The sequence below is a fragment of the Patella vulgata genome, chromosome 7, assembly GCF_932274485.2.
Source record: "Patella vulgata chromosome 7, xgPatVulg1.2, whole genome shotgun sequence".
NCBI classification, from domain to species: domain Eukaryota; kingdom Metazoa; phylum Mollusca; class Gastropoda; family Patellidae; genus Patella; species Patella vulgata.
Genome location: NC_065885.2, coordinates 25,873,967 through 25,889,765, shown reverse-complemented (window position 1 = coordinate 25,889,765; position 15,799 = coordinate 25,873,967). Strand labels below are relative to the sequence as shown.

Here is a 15,799-nt window from a genome sequence, read left to right as displayed (position 1 = left end):
ATCAAACCAGAAATACGTTTTACACCACCTCGTCGGGCCAAACGTCTGATGGCTGGTTTAGTGATACCCTGGATGTTATCACGAAGGACTTTCCTGTGACGTTTGGCTCCTCCTTTTCCCAAACCTTTTCCTCCCTTTCCTCGTCCAGACATTTTGCAAGAGTTGATTCGATGTTGCTCGTTCAAAGAAAACAGCAAGTATGATTACCCTACACTGAATTTCGGTTATTATAGGAGTTAAGCGCGGACCTGTGAGAGAGACTGTGTTTTCTCGTTCACGCCAGCTTCAATTTTCTGCGTTCCACCACACATCACATATATGTCCTGTAATGTCAATCTTTCTTCCCTACTTTTTCATTCATTCATTCATTCATTCATTCATTCATTCATTTATTCATTCATTCACTCCTTCATTCATTCACTCACTCCTTCATTCATTCGTTTCTTCTTTTTCGGTGAATGAATGAATGAATGAATGAATGAATAAATAAATAAATAAATGAATGAATGAATGAATGAATGAACGAACGAACGAACGAACGAACGAACGAATAATGACCGCACGCACGCACGCGCGTACGTACGTACGTATGAATGAATGAATGAATGAATGAATGAATGAATGAATGAATGCGCCTATGTCATTATGTTATGGCGTGGCGTGGCATCTCATATAATCTTATGGTTTCATTTGATTGGATTCGTAATTTGTTTTGTTTTCTTTTCCTTTCCTTTTATTTCGTGTTGAATTGAATTGAATTGGATTGGATTACGCCGGCTGCAGATAATAAGGGTAGTGATAGTAATAATTAAGGTAAGGGGTGGGGGTAAGGTAAGTTGATGTTTTGTGTCGAGTTTCAGGCTTGGGGCTGCGCACATCTACATGTACGTAATTTTGCGAATATTAGAATATGTTCGTTTTCTCTCTGATATATTTAGGTGGCCCTGAAAAGGGCCGTTTTTTTTTTATCAACAAAAAGCTGCTTTTTATTTTGAAGTAGCCTTCTCGGATTTCTTGGGCAGGAGCACAGCTTGGATGTTGGGTAGAACACCACCTTGGGCGATAGTTACTCCGGACAACAGCTTGTTCAATTCCTCGTCGTTTCGGATGGCCAACTGGAGATGACGGGGAATGATTCTGGATTTCTTGTTGTCACGGGCGGCGTTGCCAGCCAACTCGAGAACTTCGGCAGCTAGGTACTCAAGGACTGCAGCCAAGTAAACTGGGGCTCCGGCTCCAACTCTCTCGGCATAGTTTCCCTTTCGGAGAAGTCGATGGATACGACCGACGGGGAACTGTAATCCAGCCCGGGATGATCGGGTCTTACTCTTTCCCTTTACTTTTCCTCCCTTTCCTCGTCCAGACATGTTGAATGATGATCGTTCGTCGTTTAACTTAAACAGACAAATGAGTAGCGAAAACTAGTTAGTTTTCCTTTTATGCCCGCCAAACAGAGTCGGGGGCTGTATATCATGCTTACGATGAGGTCCGCGCGATCGTCGCTAGCACGCTCGATCCGATTTCCCGACTCACATGGTCTGTATAAAAGGCTTTTTGGCCAGTTCGGGCCAACATTCACTGTTCTAACTTGTTACAGCAGTCATGCCACCAAAGGTCTCATCGAAAGGCGCCAAGAAAGCCGGAAAGGCGAAAGCCGCACGCTCCGGGGACAAGAAAAGGAAGAGGAGACGAAAGGAATCGTACAGCATCTACATTTACAAAGTCTTGAAACAAGTCCACCCCGACACCGGTGTGAGCAGCAAGGCGATGTCCATCATGAACAGTTTCGTCAACGACATCTTCGAAAGAATCGCTGCCGAAGCCTCAAGACTGGCCCATTACAACAAAAGATCAACCATCACAAGCAGGGAGATCCAGACTGCCGTCAGACTTTTGTTGCCCGGTGAATTGGCTAAGCACGCCGTCAGCGAAGGTACCAAGGCTGTCACCAAATATACCAGCAGCAAATAAATGTTTCCCACCCGAAACCGAAACAAAAACGGCCCTTTTCAGGGCCACCGAAATCATTCAGAAAGAAAACCTTCATGTTCTATACGAATCAAATGCCACACCCACCCCGTTCCATTCAGTTCAATGCGATCCAACCCCAACCCTAAGCCTAACCCTAAAGCGATAATTGGAAAAGAAAAATTACATCAAAGTACATATATCAAATATATAAATAGACAGACAAAAAGAAAACAAACAAATATATAAATAGACAAAAAAAAAACCCAGAAAACAAATACATAAACATACAAAGAACGATCTCGCACAATATGACAAACAGTTTACCTGAAAAATGACACTTCTCAATATAGCACTGATTACGACTTGGGTCTACTCGTCTATCCCTGGCTGATAGACGCGTAAGACAAGGGGTACGGGCGTGAGGTGAGGTGACAAGGGTGAATGACGACAGATCAATTCATATGATTATATAGGCACAAGCTCCTCGTGCATGTTTTCATAGCATGTTTTCTTAGCAATTAAGTTGAGGCAAGTCTCGATGCCCAGTCTTGTCTTATGAAAACACGGAAGCTCCCGAAAAAGCATGAGCGAGCGAGCGAGCGAACGAACACAAAACAAAAACAAAAAAAAGAAACGAACAAGCGATAAAAGGAAACGGGGGGAAAAGAAAAAGAGTAGAAAGGAGAGGAAAGGGGAAAAAGAAGAAGGGTAGACAAGAACCAGAAATGCAGTTTGGGACATGCATTCTAAAATCGGATCGAGAAATGGAGTTGGGAAACAGTGTTGGAATTCAACCAATGAAAGCGTTTCATTTTGAACCAATGGGAGGGCCGGATTCTGGCTGAGGCGACCAATGGCGTTGCGTGCCGCGCTTTGCGAGCTTTGTGAATTTGTGTGTGTATTTATAGTAGAAGGAGAGGTGTTTGGTGTTTCATTTCTACTCGGACTCGACAAGAAGAAGAGAAGACTAAAGTAAAGATGGCTCGAACCAAGCAGACTGCCCGTAAATCGACTGGAGGCAAAGCCCCACGAAAACAGCTCGCCACCAAGGCCGCTAGAAAGAGTGCCCCCGCCACCGGCGGTGTGAAAAAACCCCATCGATACAGGCCAGGTACCGTGGCTCTCCGAGAAATCCGTCGATACCAGAAGAGCACCGAGCTTCTCATCCGAAAGCTCCCCTTCCAGCGATTAGTCCGTGAAATCGCCCAGGATTTCAAGACCGATCTCCGGTTCCAGAGCTCCGCCGTCATGGCCCTGCAAGAAGCCAGCGAGGCTTACCTGGTTGGACTTTTCGAAGACACCAACTTGTGCGCCATCCACGCCAAGCGAGTCACCATTATGCCCAAGGACATCCAGCTCGCCCGAAGAATCCGAGGAGAACGAGCCTAAATTACTTGGCTTTGTGTTATTAAAACGGCCCTTTTCAGGGCCACCTAACTCGTTCAGAAAGAAACGTTTCCATGTTCTATAATAAAAGCAAAGCAAAGCAAAGCAAAGCAAAGCAAAGCAAAGCAAAGCAAAGCAAAGCAAAGCAAAACATTACATTACATTACATTACACTCCCCCCTCCCCCCTATCAAATGAAATGAAATGAAATCATGGAAAGAAATTACGCACGCACACACAGGGAATACATCTGCAGAATAGAATAACAGATGGATGAATGAATTTCACTTGTCGATGGCATGAAGCAATAAAGCCCGTCCGTAATGGCGGTTCATTGAGTGAACGTGTTTTTAGTGTCCGCGTGGGAATCCTGCCACAGCCCTTCGTGCCGTATCAATTTGAAAGAAAATGGGCTGAACTGCAAGTCTGATGTTTCTTCTAGTCGGCTCTCGCCCCCTGCACGAAATCAAAGCTAAAATTCGAGGGTAAAAGTGAGTGTAAAAGGACGGGTTTGTATTTGAGAGACTCAATGTGCGCCTTTCAAGCCTGGTTCTCAGACTAAGTATACACTGGGAGTACACAATATTTGTATGAGTGTAAAGCCCGATTTCTTCTCTTTCGAATGGCGTAGTCCAATTTTTCTCCCATCTAAAACTAAGTTTGAATTTGGGAGAAAATGCGAAGCAATAAACACATAGTTGTGGTGATTTGCGTCCGGGGCGAATAAGTGCTCTCTACGAAGTCCGCGCCCGCCTGGTATGTTTTTTCACGAACCATCGCGGCTCATTCCCTAGTTGACAGCGGAAGAAGTACGACGTTTTTGCATCCTACGCAAACACAGACCTTATTCTAGTGAAAATGGCAGATGTAGCAGCTCAAGCACCCGCGACAAAATCACCAAAAAAGAAGATGGCATCCAAGCCCAAGGCAGCCGCCACACACCCGAAATACGTTGACATGATCCGCGCTGCCATTGGCAGTTTGAAGGAAAGGAGTGGTTCATCACGACAAGCTATCTTGAAATACGTCATGGCTAACTACAAGGTCGGATCCGATTCGAACATGGCTAACTCCCGGGTAAAAACCGCCCTGAAAAACGGTGTCAAGTCCGGAGTTATTAAGCAGGCCAAGGGCACGGGAGCAGCCGGTTCCTTCAAACTTGGTGACGTAAAGGCCGAAAAACCCAAAGTGAAGAAAGCCGCTAAAAAGTCTCCTGTTAAGAAAACGGCCACCGCCAAGAAACCCAAGGCAAAGAAAGCAGCACCCAAGAAAGCCGCTACACCGAAAAAGGCTAAAGCCGCCGGAGCCAAGAAGACAGTAAAACCAAAGAAGGCCAAGTCACCCAAAAAGGTGAAAACCCCTAAAAAGGTTAAAACCGCAAAGCCAGCCAAAAAGGCAGCCCCCAAGAAGAAAGCTGCCGCCAAACCTAAAAAGGCCTAAATGTCTTTCCCCGAGCTTTATTGCACGACTGTAAAACGGCCCTTTTCAGGGCCACCCCAAATTTCCACGAAAGAATGCCTTTCCATATTCTAATCGAAAAAATGTAACCATTTGTCGCATAGTAAGTGATCAATTCACACATAAAGCCTATCCCCTGACCTGTCGTGTTTATTGTCCTATGTACATATATATGAAAACCTAATCATCCTATTATTTCTCACTAATCACATTGTAAATTAATGCACCTTGTACACATAACACGTCATTGTCTGAGATATCACCTCGGTGGAAGCGGACGTAAAATACAACTAACCCATCATCATCTGTCGGGCGAGCACGCATGCTGAATACTACTCTATAAGAGTTTCCAGATATTTTAAGTCCTAAATGGACGCTTTTAGCCGAAAGCGCTAAATTCTGTTCTTGTGTATTAAAATTAGTCCTTATGCTTGTAACAGGTGGGAATTGGAGTCGGGTCGCACCACAAAACAGTATACCAACCAATTGTTGAATAGGGGGCAGATATATATCGCCGAAGTAGAGTACATAGTTCTCCGGAGTGGACATTGGCACCTTGAACATGGAGGCTGTCAGCTGAAATGTGTCGGGTTGTGCGCGAGTATTATGTGTGTAAAGAACTACTTGAAGCATTAAATCGGGTACGGCACGGGTCTTATGGGTCGCCCTAAACTACCGCACCTCTTGTTTGTGCTATTTTCTGAAGGGGGTCGGGTTTTTTTTTTTTTAATTTTTGTTTTGTTTGGGTTTTACTAATTAATTAGAATATGAAGGTTTTCTTTCTGAATAATTTAGGTGGCCCTGAAAAGGGCCGTTTGATATGCTTTGTGAGCGTTGTCAGATCTAACCTCCGAAACCGTACAGAGTTCGGCCTTGTCTCTTCAAAGCGTAGACGACATCCATGGCTGTGACGGTCTTTCGCTTGGCATGCTCGGTGTATGTGACAGCATCTCGGATGACGTTTTCCAAAAATACTTTAAGGACACCACGGGTTTCTTCGTAGATCAAACCAGAAATACGTTTTACACCACCTCGTCGGGCCAAACGTCTGATGGCTGGTTTAGTGATACCCTGGATGTTATCACGAAGGACTTTCCTGTGACGTTTGGCTCCTCCTTTTCCCAAACCTTTTCCTCCCTTTCCTCGTCCAGACATTTTGCAAGAGTTGATTCGATGTTGCTCGTTCAAAGAAAACAGCAAGTATGATTACCCTACACTGAATTTCGGTTATTATAGGAGTTAAGCGCGGACCTGTGAGAGAGACTGTGTTTTCTCGTTCACGCCAGCTTCAATTTTCTGCGTTCCACCACACATCACATATATGTCCTGTAATGTCAATCTTTCTTCCCTACTTTTTCATTCATTCATTCATTCATTCATTCATTCATTCATTTATTCATTCATTCACTCCTTCATTCATTCACTCACTCCTTCATTCATTCGTTTCTTCTTTTTCGGTGAATGAATGAATGAATGAATGAATGAATAAATAAATAAATAAATGAATGAATGAATGAATGAATGAACGAACGAACGAACGAACGAACGAACGAATAATGACCGCACGCACGCACGCGCGTACGTACGTACGTATGAATGAATGAATGAATGAATGAATGAATGAATGAATGAATGCGCCTATGTCATTATGTTATGGCGTGGCGTGGCATCTCATATAATCTTATGGTTTCATTTGATTGGATTCGTAATTTGTTTTGTTTTCTTTTCCTTTCCTTTTATTTCGTGTTGAATTGAATTGAATTGGATTGGATTACGCCGGCTGCAGATAATAAGGGTAGTGATAGTAATAATTAAGGTAAGGGGTGGGGGTAAGGTAAGTTGATGTTTTGTGTCGAGTTTCAGGCTTGGGGCTGCGCACATCTACATGTACGTAATTTTGCGAATATTAGAATATGTTCGTTTTCTCTCTGATATATTTAGGTGGCCCTGAAAAGGGCCGTTTTTTTTTTATCAACAAAAAGCTGCTTTTTATTTTGAAGTAGCCTTCTCGGATTTCTTGGGCAGGAGCACAGCTTGGATGTTGGGTAGAACACCACCTTGGGCGATAGTTACTCCGGACAACAGCTTGTTCAATTCCTCGTCGTTTCGGATGGCCAACTGGAGATGACGGGGAATGATTCTGGATTTCTTGTTGTCACGGGCGGCGTTGCCAGCCAACTCGAGAACTTCGGCAGCTAGGTACTCAAGGACTGCAGCCAAGTAAACTGGGGCTCCGGCTCCAACTCTCTCGGCATAGTTTCCCTTTCGGAGAAGTCGATGGATACGACCGACGGGGAACTGTAATCCAGCCCGGGATGATCGGGTCTTACTCTTTCCCTTTACTTTTCCTCCCTTTCCTCGTCCAGACATGTTGAATGATGATCGTTCGTCGTTTAACTTAAACAGACAAATGAGTAGCGAAAACGTGTGTGAGTTAGTTTTATTTAACGTCCGCTTCCACCGAGGTGATATCGCAGACAATTACGTGTTATATGTGCATGGTGATAGTATTTACAACGTGATTAGTGGATTAGTGTGGATTAATTAGGTTAATAGATATATATGTGCAACGAATATACAGAGACGAGACGTGATTTAACAGGTGTAACAAGTGCAAACTGGGACGGTTACAGACATATGGTAGGACAGACATGGACATGGACGAACATTTACACAGACAGAGACATTTGTATACATGAAGGTGGACGAACATATATATATATCTATTTTGTTATCTTGGTTGGTCAGGTCGTTCTGTCCGGTCGAATGGCAGGGCGGTGCAACTCTTCCTTGGGGCTTGTTGGTGAGTTTTAGGGCCTGGTCCATTCCTCCTTCCATTTGGATATGTTGTCCGGTATGGTGGTATTGTTTGTATTTTGTTTCTATGGTTCATTCCTTTGTTGTTGGTTCTCAGAAGGAAGAATCCAGCTCCTGAAAAGAGAGAAGGAAAGAGATAGTATCTGGTCTTACAGTGATATGTGTGACGGTTTCGTCTGGTTAGGCTTCTGGGTGGTGGGGGGGAGGGGGCTAAAAATAATAATAATAGTAAAGAAGATAATAAGAGTAAAACAAAAAATGAAAGTAAGAGTACTTAGATAAGAATAATAATAGTAGTAATTTACTGTAGAGTAAGATGGATCTGGAAGGTAATAATATTGAATGATGTTAGGGGTATTTAGGTTTTTAATACAATAGTAGTAAAAGAGTTTTAAAAGATACTTATTGAGTCATGGAAGAGACTGAGGCAGTTGTCGATCTTCCATGACTTTCCTATGTACTGTGGTGGTTTTTCTATCCCATAGTAATATTGGGCTGTTTCATATATTAATATTCGTATCATGTCCATTAGATTTTGGTGTTCCTTGTCGTTTATGTGGATTCCGTCTGTCTGGAGCATCTTTTCCGTAGCCTTTTTCCATTTGTTCGTCTTGTAGGAGTAGGTGCCCCCGTAGTGCAGCATGGGGTGTTCGGCCAGTTTCCTGAGCATGTGCTGATTTAACCTCTCTTGTATACGAATATACTTGAGGGGATCAGCGGAGTATCTGGGTAATAGCCTTGGGTATGAATTTATCCAGATGACAGGTATCATCCCCACTCTACCCTGGATGGCAAGCATGACCTCGATGATGTGGTCAGCGAGTGTTTCAGGGTCAGTGCGGGGTCGAATGTCGTTGCCCCCGATATAGACAAGTGCTATATCTGTGGCTCTGGTTATTTGGCTTACCCTACTTCTGCATTTGGCAACTGTGGCCCCACCTACTCCGTAGTTCTGAATGTTGTGGTGATGGTGGATTGGTTGGTTGGTTTTCCTGGCGTACCTCTGGAGATGCGTCATATACGAAGATCCTGTTAGTGCGACGTTCAATTTACTGGCCATGACGATGAATGATTTGCATTTTTCCGTGAGTTAATTTATACCATCTGTTTGACACCCTGGGCGTGATTGATTTGTGTAAGCTGGGTCTCGGCTGTTTGTTTGTTTGCCAAGACGCTCGGCTTGCCGTAGAGTTTCTGATTGAGAGATGATAAATCGATAATCAGTTGCAGTATTCGTTAATTACTAGTGGTAGTACTAGGGGTAATGAGTTCCGTTTATATAGTCAATCTTTATTAATAGACAATCAGTTACAATATTTGTTAATTACAAGTGGTAAAAATCCGTTATGGCATATATGTTAATCAATATACAATCAATATTTATTTAATCGACATGAAGTAATAAAAAATATGATCTATAAACTAATTTTATTCAAATTTCATAAGGTACAATAATGCGTATATGGTTGATTATTTAGATCTACAATCAATGTTTTGTTTAGTCGAATTAAAATAAAGATGATATAATCCATTGAGTTTTCAGGGTATGTAGCGTTTCCCTCGGTGGGGACAGTTTTGCGCCAATACCCTGCTGCCAAGTATTTTTAGAGGTGTAGAATGAATGAGCTTCCTTCGAGAGGACGTTTTTACTCATCATCCTGCTGTGTGATTTTGTGTGAATGTGCTTGGTTAATTAGTTTTAATGTAATATTATCTGTGTCGTAGAACGATTTGCGCTTCCCTCGAGGGGACATTTTTGCGATTTCGTTCTACTGTGTTGATATTGGTTGGTTTTGTTTGTTATATGTATTTTGTCATTCCTATTTTTTCAACAAAGTCCCAGATAAGCTGAGATGTCCAGTATCTCTCATTAGGTGATGGAGAGAGTAGGGATTTAAGACAGAGAGTTTTTCCCCTCTCCGTTAGTTTTTTGATCATTGGTTGACGTTCATCGTATAGTTGATTACAGTTGATTAGCAGGTGTGGTGTGGTTGCAATTTGTCCACACGGGCATTTTATTGGTGTATAGGTGAAATCTCTGATTACATTTACTGTTTTAAGCCTAGTGATTAGTTTGCATATTTTGATGGAAGGATGGTTGATGTAAACCTTGTCGACAAGATTGCTATCTATTTGATAGCGATGGGTGTTTTCTTGTTGTAGACGGGTTTTCCATGCTTCTTTGATCTTTGTTTTAGCTATGCTTGTAAATTCCTGGCTGCTGTATTCTAAATAGTCTAATTCCTTGAGTGACGTCCCCTCCTTGGCTAATGTGTCGGCTTTTTCGTTGCCGAGAATATTGATGTGGGAGGGGATCCACGCAAGGATTACCTCCCTTCCGTTGTTTCTAATTTTTTGGTTGATATCCCTAATTTGACCGATTATGTCCTGCCTACTTTTTGAGGAATCTGATTCTATGGATTTCACGCTACTCAGGGAATCGGTCAGGATTACGGCTTTTTGGTGCGTTTGCGTGGCTAGCCATTCTAGTGCAGTTTTAATGGCCATCAGTTCAGCGGTGTACACAGAACAGTGTTCTGGTATCCTTTTCCTGATGTTTAGCTTTGCTTTGGGTATGTGTATGCCGTACCCTGTAGATCCCTGTGTGGTATTTTTGGATCCGTCTGTGTAGATTTTGAGATGATCTGCCCATTTGCTGTTTATCAGTTGGAGTGCTAGAGCTTTAGCTTCTGTGGGATTTACATGTTTGTTTGTAATGTTGCTTAGGTGCGTGTTGGTGATTGGATTGCTTAGTTTCCAAGGTGGGATGGTAGGATATGTTTTTGTCTGTATAATTGTACCTTTCAAGCTATGTTTGTTTAAAATATCGTTGGACATTTGTCCGAATGTCATAGGACGGGTGTTTTTCCTGAAGCCTATACGTTGGAATTGATTGAGGCACTTGTATGTTGGACATCTCTCTTTTAACATTTGTAGTTTTCCCCAATACTTGAGTGACAGTTCCTCCCGCCTGAGATCAAGCGGGAGTTCTCCCATCTCTTGTAATAGGGCAACTGTTTTGGTTCCTATGGCGGCTCTTGTTATCAGTCTTAGTGCTTTGTTTTGTATTATGTTTAGTTTGTTTAGTTGTGCATCACTTGCATTGGCATAAGCCAAACATCCGTAGTCGATTACCGAGCGGATTAGTGATCTGTAGATTAGCATGAGTGTATTTCTGTCTGCGCCCCATTGCGTCCCTCTGATATATTTCATCATGTTGAGTGTTTTAGATGTTCTGTTTATTAAGCCATCAATATGAGGTTTCCAAGATAGTTTTGAGTCGAATGTCATGCCAAGAAATTTGGCCTCTGTTTTGAATTCAATTCTTGAGCCATTGAGGTTTAACTCGATTATCCTGTTATTGTCTGTTGGATGAAACAGTATTGCTACTGTTTTGCCTTCTGAAATTTTGAATCCCCATTCGTTTGCCCATTTTGAAATTTGTTTTAGTGTGTATTGAAGAGATTTTTTGATTATGCCTAGGTTGTCTGAGGCTTTCCAGAATGAACTGTCATCAGCAAAGAGTGCGGATTCAGTGCCGTTCCCTACGTAGCTAATAAGATCGTTAATCATTATATTGAAGAGTATTGGGCTGATGACGGATCCCTGTGGCGTTCCGTTTTCCATTTTAAATTTGTCACTTAAGCAATTTCCTACGCGTACCCTGATATGCCTATCGTTGAGGAAGTCTTCTATCCACTTGTACATTCGGCCTTTGATTTTTGCATTATGGAGTTTGTGTAAAAGACCATCCACCCATACTAGGTCGAAGGCCTTTGTTAAGTCGATGAAAATGGCACAAAGGTATCTGTTATGTGTAAATGCTCTGGAGATGTCATGTTGTAATCTAATGATGTGGTCTGCTGTTGATCTTTCGGACCGATAGCCGCTTTGTTGCTTTGTGAAAATGTTGTTGCTTTCGCAGTGAAATTTTAGCCTATTTGTGATTATTGTCTCTAGTGTTTTGCATAAGGTGGATGTAAGACTTACTGGACGATATGACGATGTTTCATTTTTGTTTTTGTTCTGTTTATGTAAAGGAACGACTGAGGCAGTTTTCCATTCTTGTGGTGTTTTTCCTTTGGACCATGAGAGATTAAAGACATCTAAGACTAATGATAGTGCTTTCTCGGGTAGATTTTTTAACATTGTGTATTTCACACAGTCTAGCCCTTCTGCACTATCGGATTTAGCCCGCAATGCTTTTTTCAGCTCATCTATATTAATGGGTTTATTTATATCTGATTCATTATCTGCTTCTTCGTGTATTATTGGCTGTTGATTTTTTAAGAATGTATTTTTGGTGATTTTGAATGTTTCATTATGTTGGCTGTTGCTAGAGCCATCAGCATAAGTCTGTCCTAACAAGTTTGCTTTGTGCGTGTTGTTTAAAGCTGTTTCGTTTTTATAGGTTAATAAAGGAATTTTTTCTCTTACTTTTTTACCGGTGATTCCTGATATTTTGTTCCATACTGTTTTTATATTTGATCGGTCATTCAGGGAGGTACAGAAGTTTTGCCAGTTTTCTACTTTGGCCTTTTTTATTTCTATTTCTGCGACATTTTTTGCTTCGAGGTAGTCAGTTCTAGTTTCCTCATTCGGTCTACGCTTGTATTTTCGTAGCGCCGATTTTCGGGTGTTGACTAGAGTTTGTAGATTATCTGACCACCAGGGTTTAGGGGATTTCCTGTTAGTTTCCTTTGATCGGGGAATAGATTGTTCTGCTGAACTTATTATAGCCTCTGTTAGATTGTTTGAAAATGTGTCTATATTGTCATGTCTAATTGATTCAAAATCCCAACAATTGCACAAGTTTTTGTATAGATCCCAATTTGCCTTATCCATTTTCCATTTAGCCTGACATTTGGTGTTTTCTGTATTGGTTTTGCAAGATATTGAAGTGTGTATTGCTATATGGTCACTGCCTAAAGTTTCGTTGCCTATTTCCCAATTGCAATGCGGGAATATTTTTGTTGAGACTAATGTCAAGTCTATGTGGGTTCCTTGTTTACTATTTTTCCCTACAAAAGTTGGTTCACTGTTGTTTTCGTTAAGTAGTAGAAGACTGCTGTCTTCTATATACTCATATAATTCCTTCCCATCTGTGTCGCTTGTTGGTGAGCCCCATGTTGTGTGATGGCAGTTGAAGTCCCCGCATATAATTAGATTGTCACCCTGAATTTGTTTAAGTATCCTATCATAATCTTTACTTTTTAATTTGTTAACTGGTGGGTTGTAAATGTTTATTATGTTTAGAGATTGATTGTTTTCTATAGTAATGTTAATCGCCATTAGCTCTAATTTGTTTGTTTGTTTTACTGTTAGTCTGCTGTAAGAGATGTTGTTTTTGACGTAAATGGCAAGGCCGCCTCCGTTTGATTGACCCGGTCGATCGTGCCTTGCCATTGTGTAATTATCTAGTTTGATGTCTTTGTTTTTGTGAGTGAGCCGTGTCTCTTGTAGGCATAGTATGTCTGGATTGTTTTGATAGACATATTGTTTGAGTTCAATCAAACGAGACCGCAGCCCATTCACGTTGAGTTGAAAGATTGTGAGTGGTTTCGCCATTGTGACAGATAGTGATTTGTTTGTTTAAGGTATTAGTGTGTTTTACAATGCGTCTTCCCTACTGCTTACACTACAGCTGCGTTTGTTTTGATTAGGTATTTCGGCTTCTGTGATCATTGGATTAGCCCCGTGTCTTAGTGAAATGTCTTCGTCTTCTGTGACTACTAAATTTATGTTCCTTTTTGCCGATTGCTTTGTTTGGCTTCTGCTTCTGCTTCGGTCCTTTGTTTGTTTAGTTTCGGAGGGTGGGGGCATTTGACTGTTTGTTGGGGTCTTCTCTGCTTGAGAAGGCTTTCCCTTATTTTTGGGGGTTTGGCTAATTTCAACTATTTTCGATGTGTTCGACACATGGGTTAGAATGCACTTCCCTATCTCTATATTTCTTTCATCCTCGTTTTTAATGCTTCCTAGTTTTGTTAGTTCCCTGCAGAAATTTACAAATTCTTTTGTGTTTTTGAAGGTCGGTGTGAAGTGTTTTTGTTCTTTTGTGTGTACCTCTTTGCTAGGAGGGGTTACCTCTTTCTTTTGTTCTGGTGTGGTTTTATTATTGACGTGTGAGGTCGCTTCCTTGTGGGATATGCCATGTACATATTGCATGGTCAAGATGGATTTTGTATTTATGTATTTAGGGCATTTTGGAGAATCAGCTCCGTGATTCCCTTTGCAGTTGACGCATTTTGCCTGTGATGCCCTGCATTCTTCAGTTTTGTGGTTATTACCACATTTGCCACAGATGGCTGTACCCCTACAAAATTTTTCTAGATGCCCTATTCTTTGGCATTTAGTGCATCGTTTTACCTTTGGAATGTAGGGGTGGACAGGCCTTCTTTCGTAAAGCATGTAGATGATGCCCTGCGGGGTATCATCTTTTTTAAATGTTAGTTGTACTGTTCTGATTGCTTTACCCTGTCTTATCGGGTATTGATAAATTGCTAGGGGATTGTAACCTCCCAGTCTAAGATTTTCCAGTATCTCGTCGTCCGAGTAATCCTTGGGAATGTTGTAAATTATCACCCTTTCAGTTTGGTTGAACTCCGACGTGGAGACTTCAACCTTGAAGTTGCCTAGCCGTTGGATGTTGGTTGCTAGTTGGGCATCCTCCATGTTTTGAAAACCTAGTTTTAGGTTTCCGTTAGCCAGTACTCTAATGTCGGGGAGAGCTGCTGTTCCCCATTTTTGTCGTATTTCGTCTCCTATTTTGGAGACTTTTGTGCCCTTGAAGGATTTCCCCTCTTTAGGCGTACATAGCACTATATGCTTGTACTCTCGCACCAATCTTGATGCCAGAGCCGGTTGGGTTTGTCTTGGTGAGTTAACCAAGGCGTTTGCATAGTTCATGGCCATTATGATGATATTCAATACAGTAGAAAATAAAAAAAAAAGGAGAAAAATAGAAACAATAATAAAAATAAAAGGAATAGGAGTGGTATAGGGACAATTAAAGTTGTGAAAAGGGGTGGGAGATTTGGAGAGGGAGTCGAAAGTGACGAAAGTCTGAAGCCTAACTTTGTTGAACAACTAAGATTAGCCCGCCCGCTAACTTGAGTTGTTCAGATGACGAATTATTTAGTTAAATTTTAGAACAAATAACAAATAAGATAAGAAGAAAATAAATTTGACTTACAGTGTAGAGTAATCCTAGTAATCCCAGTAATCCAATAATCCACTAAGCACAGCTAGTTGTTAACTCGCCAGAAGCTAATTAACAAGTGAGTGAGTAGCGAAAACTAGTTAGTTTTCCTTTTATGCCCGCCAAACAGAGTCGGGGGCTGTATATCATGCTTACGATGAGGTCCGCGCGATCGTCGCTAGCACGCTCGATCCGATTTCCCGACTCACATGGTCTGTATAAAAGGCTTTTTGGCCAGTTCGGGCCAACATTCACTGTTCTAACTTGTTACAGCAGTCATGCCACCAAAGGTCTCATCGAAAGGCGCCAAGAAAGCCGGAAAGGCGAAAGCCGCACGCTCCGGGGACAAGAAAAGGAAGAGGAGACGAAAGGAATCGTACAGCATCTACATTTACAAAGTCTTGAAACAAGTCCACCCCGACACCGGTGTGAGCAGCAAGGCGATGTCCATCATGAACAGTTTCGTCAACGACATCTTCGAAAGAATCGCTGCCGAAGCCTCAAGACTGGCCCATTACAACAAAAGATCAACCATCACAAGCAGGGAGATCCAGACTGCCGTCAGACTTTTGTTGCCCGGTGAATTGGCTAAGCACGCCGTCAGCGAAGGTACCAAGGCTGTCACCAAATATACCAGCAGCAAATAAATGTTTCCCACCCGAAACCGAAACAAAAACGGCCCTTTTCAGGGCCACCGAAATCATTCAGAAAGAAAACCTTCATGTTCTATACGAATCAAATGCCACACCCACCCCGTTCCATTCAGTTCAATGCGATCCAACCCCAACCCTAAGCCTAACCCTAAAGCGATAATTGGAAAAGAAAAATTACATCAAAGTACATATATCAAATATATAAATAGACAGACAAAAAGAAAACAAACAAATATATAAATAGACAAAAAAAAAACCCAGAAAACAAATACATAAACATACAAAGAACGATCTCGCACAATATGACAAACAGTTT

The 15,799-nt window shown here is 41.8% G+C and overlaps 1 protein-coding gene across 1 annotated transcript; it reads left to right on the top strand.

Annotated features, from left to right (window-relative positions):
* Nucleotides 1-3,867: 3,867 nt before the first annotated feature.
* LOC130013635 (histone H1-delta-like) lies at nt 3,868-4,955 on the top strand. The gene has a single exon (XM_056102471.1). The coding sequence runs from the start codon at nt 4,216-4,218 to the stop codon at nt 4,795-4,797; it is 582 nt and encodes a 193-aa protein (XP_055958446.1). The 5' UTR covers nt 3,868-4,215; the 3' UTR covers nt 4,798-4,955.
* The last annotated feature ends 10,844 nt before the right edge of the window (nt 4,956-15,799 follow it).